The 9883-nt window shown below is 44.2% G+C and overlaps 1 protein-coding gene and 1 non-coding gene across 2 annotated transcripts; both read right to left on the bottom strand.

Moving 5' to 3' along the window:
- Positions 1–423: 423 nt before the first annotated feature.
- On the bottom strand, positions 424–9834 carry RPS2 (ribosomal protein S2). The gene is made up of 8 exons (XM_073636454.1): positions 9685–9834; positions 7013–7150; positions 6844–6933; positions 5961–6068; positions 4857–5030; positions 4389–4548; positions 1089–1180; positions 424–550 (listed from the first exon to the last, which is right to left on the bottom strand). Exons 2-8 carry the CDS (start codon positions 7145–7147, stop codon positions 467–469), a joined length of 843 nt encoding a protein of 280 aa, XP_073492555.1. The 5' UTR covers positions 7148–7150; positions 9685–9834; the 3' UTR covers positions 424–466.
- Positions 4681–4820, bottom strand: LOC141101929 (small nucleolar RNA SNORA64/SNORA10 family). The gene has a single exon (XR_012235058.1). It is a non-coding gene; the product is annotated as a small nucleolar RNA SNORA64/SNORA10 family (small nucleolar RNA).
- Positions 9835–9883: the final 49 nt, after the last annotated feature.

Here is a 9883-nt window from a genome sequence, read left to right on the forward strand (position 1 = left end):
CCAGCATCAATAGAGGCTGAATGGAAGACTCGGCCCCACCCCCCACATCACTGGATTTGATTGAGAGCAGCGGGAGCCTATGGCTGCGCTGCTATCAATCTATCCAATCAAGAGCCAAGAACCCCCTGCAGAGGGAAAGTGTGTCACTGTGGGTCAAGTTCCAGGGTTCAGGTAAGTAAAACAGGGGGGCGATTACTGCCAGGCATTTTTTTCACCTTAATATATAGGCAATGCATAGGATGCACTAAGGTGAAAAAACACGTAGGTTTACAACCCCTTTAAAGCTGTCCTACAGCTATGGGATATCACTTTTTAATACAGCCGGCAAAGTGTCATCAGCTCTGACAAACTCCATGGTGAGATAGTGGGGGCACACATGAGTAGGCAAGCAGCAGAACCCTGAATAATAAGTCCACACATCTCTGAAAGGTGAAAACCTTGATCTTTATTATCTTTGACAGAATATTTAGGAGGTGGCAGGAACAGCAGCAGCCTGGGTCCTCTGCACAGACACTCTGGTGTGAGTCTTTGCAAGATGGTCAGTGTACTCCTAGAGGAAGAAAGACAGATGAGTGCACAATTCATTCCACTATATAACCTAGGTGGTGAGCTTCACTTTGCATTTATTTCAGTAAATCGCATTTAGATGAAAGCAGATTCCAGTTTACTACTTGTTACAGCTCATTTGTGCATGTTTGGTGTGGTGCAATAAACTGCAACCCTACCTCAAATAAAAAGGTGTCCCACCACCATTAATATAACCAAAGAGTCTTTTATATGGAAGTACATATGCTGCATGGTAACCTTGTGCATTATAATCTGAAATGACAGCTAAAAAAGCTACCACTGTTGGACACCTGAAAATTCTGGATGACTTACTAGCTTCACAGATCTACAACTGAGCAACCCATAAAATCAGAACTCATCTGCATTCACCGTTTTACAGCATGACAGCCAAGCAACTAGTTCAGATGTCAGAAATGGCATTCTCTCAGCACAGGTGTGTTCAAGGATAGCTCCCTAGTATTTTTTATAATCCTCCACCCTAAATATGCAAACAGGAACCTGTGAACTCAGACACAATTTACCTGGTATGGGGACTTGGTGAAGATGGTTTCCTTCCAGAGATCAGGAGTCAGATAGTGATAAGTCTTTGAGATGGCATCAAAGGTGGCTTTAGCTGTATTGTGTGGGGGAAAAAAAAATAAATGATTTGCAAAATTGATATAACAGTTCTTTGAGAAAACCAGCCCCACATATTAACCAGTCTATGATGTAAAGGAAATTAAATTCTTCCAACAGGCAAATTACTTCCATCCATTTTAAAAAAATAAAGCACTTTAACTACTTCCTGACCATGCTATAGCCAAAAGCCAGCTACATAAAACCCCTTTCACACTGAGCTGGCATCAGCAGTAAAGCAGCGCTATTTGGCCACTAGTGGAGCGGTTTTAACCCCCCGCTAGCGTCCGAAAAGTGGTTAAATCCACCCGCAAAACGCTGCTGTGCTTTGCCAGTGCTGCCCCATTGCTTTCAATGGGCAGGGGCAGTATAGGAGCGGTGTATTCATCGCTCCTACACCACTGCAAAGAAGCTGCTGGCAGGCCTTTGTGACGCCCTGCCGGCACAGCACCCCAGTGTGAAAGCACTTGGGCTTTCACACTGAGTTTGCAGCTGAGGCTTTTTTTTAAGGCGCTATGCAGGCGCCATTTTTAGCACTGTAGCGCCTGAACAAACATTTGTGTGAAAGGAACCTAACAGTCAATTCTGGGAGGGTGTCCATGGATGTCCTCCAAGAACTCTACCTCCCGCACACACCATGGGGCACCAATATGGTGAACTGTGACAGCTGTGTCCTTCAGACACAGCTGATCATGGTAAAGGGCCAATCAGTGACCCTTTACCATGTGATCAGCTGTGTCCAATCACAGCTGATCGTATTTAAAACAGACTTAGTTATCAGCATTCCTTTCCTCCCACAATGTCTGAGGAAAGGAGCTGTTAACTAAAAAAAAAAATTCTGCCTTTCATTTGCTGAGCAAAATATAAAAACCCTGATGGTGAATACCAAAGGAAACCTTTATTTGACCAGGCAATTGTCTGACAGCGCTAAAAGCTGAAAATTGGCCTGGGCAGAATAGGGTGAAAGTTCCCTGTATTGAAGTGGTTAAATCAGAACCTGCAACAATGCATGTGGTAGATTCTGACAAGGTATACAAGTAAAATCTTTTGACAACCAGCCTAAAGCAAAGCTTAAGGATAAGTTCACTTTTGTACAAAACTCAAATCTTTACAAAAAAAAAAAATTTTTTTATTAGGAGCCTGTAAAGCATTGCACCAGCGATCAGGAGAGCGCCAATGCCATGCGGGTCTCCTCTACACTGTCAGTGTCTGCTTTCTGGACATCCCATATGGGTAAGCCAATACTCAGACAGGAGGAAGACTCAATGAATTACCACAGCACTCCACAGTGCCATGATAGTTCATTGAGAACTACAAGCCAACAGCTAAGGATGTTGGAACTTTTAGTTCTTTCAGACAGCTCTGTGGGGGGCAGCAGCACTGGAAACATGTTACACCCTAGAATTGAATGGAACATGTAACATGTACAAAGGTGACATTATCCTTTAACATACTTTCTAAATGCCTCATTTCTATGTATGTTGGGTAGCCAAAATCCACTTATGCCTTAAAGTTTGGATAAGCTTGTTTTACAGACATTTTAACCCTTCACAATTCGTTGGCTTTTTGCTGCCTGTGACTGCCTTCAGGGGAATTTTCACGTCTCACCATGCAGTTAAAAAAAAATAAATCTTGCCAAATCTGAATAGAATTCAGTGTTATTTTAGGAACATACATACATTAGATTTTTCCCCTCACCTCTGGTCTCAACTCAATTTTTCTTCATTTCTGGCAATTATGAAATCTATTGCACATTTACTGGTCACTGAGCCACCCATGTAGTTTGGGAAGGAGGACAAACATTTTTATAAAACTTTAAATATTGCCACCCCCCACTGTGTTAATGTAGAGAAGAGATGTGTAATAGGCAGCTCAGTGACCAATCAAAATTAAATGGTGCCCCCCAGCTACATCACTAACCTAGTCTCAAAATACCAACCTAATCGCCATCTCCGTTCCTCCCAAGACCTCCTGCTCTCTAGCTCCCTCATCACCTCCTCCCAAGCCTCACCCATCCTCTGGAATTCCCTACCCCAATCTGTCAGACTCTCCAACTTTATCCACTTTTAGGCAATCCCTGAAATCTTTCCTCTTCAGAGAAGCCTATCCTGCCTCAATCTAACAACTGCACTATTTTCTCCATTAGCTCATCCCCCACAGCTATTACCCTTTTGTATAACTTGACCCTCCCTCCTAGATTGTAAGCTCTAACGAGCAGGGCCCTCCGATTCCTCCTGTATTGAATTGTACTTGTACTGTCTGCCCTAATGTTGTAAATGCTGTGTAAACTGTCGGCGCTATATAAATCCTGTATAATAAATAATAATAAATAATAAATAGGTGCCTCTGTTCCCATACCATCTACATGGTTTGTACTAGTTTTCTTGAAACTGAGACCAATAGGAATGGTTCAAAGCACTCCTGAAAATTTTTGGCAGAAGACACGAGTCTTTTGCCCAAAAACTTGAAAAAATTCACTTTAGAAAAATTACTCCATGTACATGCTATTCTAAGCATGCTGGATACAAAGTAGCTCCTGAGCATCCAATGGCTGAAGAGCAGGACCCTTAAAGCAGATCCCTGTCACCTTAGTTTGGACCAAGCTGGTTTAAACTAAACATTTGCTTCACCAAGTGCTGCAGTTTCTCTAAGCACTACGTACTGCATGCAACTTCAGCTACATACAGTACTGGGTTCCAGCTGTGACTTTTCTGTTAATACAAAGCTTCCTCTGATAGGCTGAGTGAGAGGAGCGGGCTGACATCACGCTCAGACTCTGCCAGAGGAAGCTTTTATTACAAAGCTGCCTATGAATAGCTGAGCACCTCTCAGCCAGACTTGTTCCAGGCACGAGACAGGAAACCAGAACCCAGCAATGTGTACTGTAGGTAGCTGATCGTACATGCAATACATACAGTGCTTAGAGACACTGCAGCACTTAGTGAAGCAAATAGTTTGTTAAGACCAGCTTGGCTTAAACTATTTAAAAGTGACATGAAACAGACATCAGCTTTAACAGCGGCAAGAGACAAAGCAGTGACAGGATCTTGGACCAATCACTGAAGGCAAGATGTGCAAGTATGCACCTCACAGTTGTACATTATATGTCAAGGGCTCACCCACACCAACAAAAATGTCATTTGTCTTAAAGACTGTCTTAGTGACCAAAAAGTTATTTCTTCCAAAAACACCTGCAGATTACTTACCAAAGTTGCCCAGAGTGGCTGTGCAGCCCCTAGCTGAGGTGTAGCAATCATCAATACCGGCCATCATCAGCAGCTTCTTGGGGACAGGAGCTGAGACAATGCCAGTACCTCTGGGAGCCGGGATCAGGCGTACCAGTACAGAACCACAACGACCAGTCACCTGCAGAAAGACAAAGACTTAAGTCATACTTATCTGTAGAGGTTATTCGGTCATTACATACGTTAAGGACCGAAAACTTTGCCAAGTCACTATACCACATATTATCACTTCGCACTAGTAGAAAAATCAGTCATATGTTGAGCTTAAAAACAGGAACAGGTAGACCACTTGGAGGACAACCTGCCGTGCATACAAAGTTCATTTACTGTGTCTCTCTTGTAAAAGACAATCACACAACTCCAAAACGTGCAACTGATCAGAGCTGAGAGACCTCCATCATTGTACAATAATCAAATATGGAACATTACCTTGCAAGGCACGGTGTGTGGCTTGCCGATCTTGTTACCCCAGTAGCCTCTGCGGACAGGTACGATGGACAGTTTAGCCAGAATGATGGCACCACGGATAGCCGTGGCAACTTCCTTGGAGCATTTCACACCCAGACCAACATGGCCATTGTAGTCTCCAATGGCCACAAAAGCCTGAAAAGCAAAAATATAAAAAAACATTATCTGCCATTCAACTTCTCCCACAGAAGCCCTACACCAGAATACATGTTTCCTGATACAAGTATACTTCAGCAATTTGTACCCCAGCTTAATTTATATCTAAAGCTAAAACCACCAGGGACAATATATGCAAGGAGTATCCACCAGTTTGCTTCCACAAGTCAGACTGGGAGGGCAACTTATTTACTCCATGCATATGCTGTAGAAAGACCAACATGTCTAGTTCTAGTAAAACAGTGATAGATTTTTATTCTACAGGATTTATATAGCACTGTTTGCACAACACTTTGAATTATAAAAAGAACAGTACAATACAGAAGGAATAGGAGGGCCAAAAAAATTCCTTATATTCTCCCTTTTCATGTTTGGATAATTAAGCTAAATGGTCTCAAATAGGTTTGGGATTTTTTTTTTTTTTTTAGAAATACTTACTTGGGTGGATGCAGCATCAGTCCTCAGTTTGAGCAGTCAGGGAACACAGCCAATTGCTCGGTTCTTAAAGCTCTGTGAGCAGAGAGCTGGTGTCAGCCCACTGCATCTCTGCTCTGCCGCCACACCCCGGAGCGATGGGCTGTGGAGGCGTTGGGGCGGCTGGCTTAGCCTCTCAGAGAGGCTGAGCCGGGTGCCAGGCCAGGTATCAGGGTGGACCCAGATACCTGAGCGGGCTGCGTGACGTCGCCCGACAGGGCTTTAAACTGGTCACAGGAGTGCAGAACAAACTGCACTCCTGTGATCTCCAGAAGTACAGCCAAACGAGCACTATTTCTACAAAGGAAAGTTCTTGTTGCCCAAAGCATTTTCCTTACTGTATTGGAAAGCAGCATTAATATGACTGGATGCTACCAATTCCCTACTAAATGCACTGCACCTAGTTGAGGAGCAAGTTCAGAGCATCAAACCCACCTTGAACCTTGTCCGCTGTCCGGCACGGGTCTGTTTCTGCACAGGCATGATCTTCAAGACCTCATCTTTCAGAGTGGAACCCAGGAAAAAGTCGATGATCTCAGACTCCTACAGGAGGAAAGAATCTTTAGATCAAAAAAGGAGAATATTGGACTATGTTCCACCATATCTAAAGACCTGTATTTTTAGATGAAACTGGTTATAAGATTTCAAGCTTCCTCAAATTCACTCATTACATTTCAAACTCCCTAAAATCAATATGTTGGATTACCAACCAGATCATAATGCATCAGAAGTCAAAGATCTGAATAAGTCTCCCTCTTGGGCATTATTCCAAAACATTTGTGCATTAACTAGTAGTAAAAATGAGACCCAGCAATGGAAGGTCCCATGGGTCCCATGTTACAGTTCTCAGGCACAGTGACTACGCACTTCAGAGAATACTATGAGCAGCTAGCAGGTTGGGGGGCCAGTAGAAGCAGTGTCTAATGTCATCTATACTTGAAAGTACCTGGTTCTAGAGGATGGTAGACTGAATGACCTGTGGAATGGAAGCAATTGGGCAGCTATACAGTTTTCTAATCACTTTCAGATTTACCAACATTACAGTGCTGAGTATGTTTAATTCCCCCCTCCCCTCACGCCAAGATTTGATTGACAGGAGACAATGGCTTTCGCTGCTGTCTCAGCCAATGAGGAATAGTCCTCAGAGAGCTGAGGCGATCTCACACATCGCTGGATTGTGTTGGCGCTCAGACAAGTATTAGTGGGGCTGCTGCACACAGGTCTACCTTCATGCATGAAGGTAAAAATCCTTGAGCCTTCACAACCATGTTAATGCTGGGAATGCCTTTAGATCCACTTCAAACACTAGAATCTTTACCTTAATAGGCAGAGAGAAGAGGTAGATCTCCTCCAGGGACTTGATCTTCATGTCTTTGACCAGGCGGCCGAGTTTGGTGACGGGAACCCACTGCACAACAAAAGACAGTTAAGATACAGTAACCAATGCGCCCCCAAAATAAGTCAACCATTACCAGATCTCTACTCACTTCCTTGTCATCAGCTTTCCCGCGGGCTCCACGTCCTCTTCCGCGGCCCCTGCCTCTTCCACGTCCGCGACCCCGGCCTCCACTGCCGAAGCCCCCCCGGAACCCTCCCCTGTTACCACCGGCGTCGTCCGCCATTTGCTGCAATAAAAAAAAGGGACAATGCCAAGAGATTACTACCCCAGTTCTAGAGTATCCAAACCCCCCTCAATTCTTAAGGAATGGTTAGACCCAGGTAGGGTCCAATGGGGAGATTCCTCATTACAGGATGACATTTTCTAGAAGAGTTTGAATTTCTGACTTGCTCACCATGCTTTCCTGTGCTGGTGACAACCTCCTACCTCGATTTCCCATAGTGGTGTCACTGGGACAGAAGGTAAATCTCCCCCATTTAAGGGTGAGGGGTCTCAAACAAGTTCTTAAAGGGGACCCCAACAACATTTTGTCTATTCCCACCTTCCGGTTAAATACCCTCAAAGTATTTCTATGGTTTCTGACCTGTACATAGTTTAATATGGCTCTTCCACCCTACCTTGGTACATTGGGAGGGGGTCTAAGACTCCTGAAAGTACGCCATAGAGCCACCGGCCGCCTGCCCAATGCTATCATTGGGGGTTTGTTAATCAAAATTATAATAAAATTAAATAAAAAAAAAGTTAAGCACAAACCCGGTCATTGGAGGGTGAGTAACAATTCTAGCACCAGGAGCGCAGATAACTAAAGCAGGGTTACTCAACCAGGGTTCCATGGAGCCCAAGGGTTCCTCCAGAGGTTTCTAGGGGTTCCGGGAGCAATTTCTGCCTCTCAGATAAGTTCTCACTGATCTTTTTAGCCATCTGTAAGGACCATTCTTCCCACTGACCACCACACTAATGCATTACAATTTTATTCGATTTTAGTCAACTAAAATGTACTGGAGATTTTAGTTGACTAAATGCGACTAAAACAAAACGGGACTAAAACTAAGATGCCATTTTAGTGCCAAGACTAAAACTAAATCGAAATTTGCTGCCAAATTAACACTATTAAAGTGGAACTGAAGACCTTGTAGATCCCTTCAGGTTGGCCCCTTTAGCAGGTAAAGTTCTGTACAACATTAAAAAGAAGTGCCTATACTGTATAAAATCCAGTAATACACAGGCTCACCCCACTCTGCACATGCTCAGTTGTTCCCAATTCTAGACATTTTTAGGAACTGCTGAGTTTGTAGAGGCCGATCTGCTGACAGCCTTAAAGTGGAATTAAACCCTCCTATCCCTTACAGCCAAGGAAGCTGCTTCTGTTTGATCTGTAACTGCCATGTGATCAGTTATAACACCAGCCATTTGATGGTTTGACAGTGTAATTGAGGACACAAACAAAATGTGACAGTTATAGCAACCCTGGCATTCCAAGAATATAACTTTTTTGAACCCATTAAAATCGATGGGTTTAGTTCCCTGTATGATTTAAGCCCCTTTCACACGTGTGCAACTTTTCCTGCAACTTTGGACATCAGAGCTGCATGACAAGTCATACCCCCATGATTCCCAATGATGACCATTCATATCTGAGACTTCAAAGTAGTCCTTGTACTAATTTGCTCTGACTTTGATGTGAGTTGAGGTCCATAGACCTCATTTACTCAGGCCTTCCCTGGAATCATGTCAAAATCACATGGCTTTCAAAGTACCGGCAGTGTGAAAGGGGCCTTACTGCTGTTCAGGGGGTACTGGGCTTCAACAAAATGGCCGCCTCCAGCAAGGAACAATGCTGGAGACAATTTACAGCACACACCAATTCTGGTAGCATAATGTGGAATATATGTTCCTTGCTAAAGTACTTTTTTTAATCAAGTTATGGGTAAAGCTCCGCTTTAAATAAAAAAAGTGTGTATATATATATATATATATATATATATATATATATATATATATATATATTTTTTTTTTTTAAACTGACATTTGGTTTTTGGCCATTCCTGCATTTTATTTTTCGGTTGACACCAAAGTGTCCATCCTGTGCACCTTTAGACAAAAACGATCTAAACATTGATCGCGCAAGACACAAATGACGCAGCTGACTAATAGTTCTGATCGCCCCGTGTTAATTGGTTGTAGGGACACACATACACACCATTGTAAAGGTGAACAGATGGCAGTTTTCCCACCCTTGGGGCTCACAACAGATCTACATGCAAAGGTGCAAGGCCGCCACTGATTGGCTCCTTACAAAGGACGCAATTCCCACCTCAACCAATCAATGGGGCTCAGCCACTCAATTTTCTCATCTCACTCTATCATTTTGGGGTGATTGGTCAGGTGTGACCCCCATAGGAGGCAGGAAGTAGATGGGGGGGGGGGGGGGGGGATTTATGGGTGATAATCCATTTAATAATCCAACCAATCAGCACACACCTAACGACTCATCTCCTGGCTGGCAGCATATAGATCATACAATCTGATTGGACAATGAAAATCCATGCCCGTACATTCCCATCACCTCCTCTATGTGATGAGGACACACGGCGGCGGCCCGGTCACCCGAGAGATGACAAATACAGCCGCCATGTGTTCCCCCGGCCTCCCATCCACCAACACAGCCCCCCGGCAACCTTCCCAAACACCGACACCCCACGGATGTCCCCCGATTCCTCCCCCCGGCCCTGACATCCACCACCAGCCGCCATCACTTACGTGATTTCAATGGATTAGAAGGCCGTAAAAGGGCGGAAGAGTATTTATATACACGGCCAAACCTCGCGAGAGTATGAATCGGGCGGGGCGAGGAGGCGGGAGACCAATGAGGAATTGAAAGTTGAGGGCGGGTGGGGTTAAGACGGGTCGGAACCAATGGGGAGGGGGTGTAGTGGGTGCACGAGCCCGGGCTCCTTGG

Source organism: Aquarana catesbeiana, linkage group LG06, assembly GCF_042186555.1.
Source record: "Aquarana catesbeiana isolate 2022-GZ linkage group LG06, ASM4218655v1, whole genome shotgun sequence".
NCBI lineage: Eukaryota > Metazoa > Chordata > Amphibia > Anura > Ranidae > Aquarana > Aquarana catesbeiana.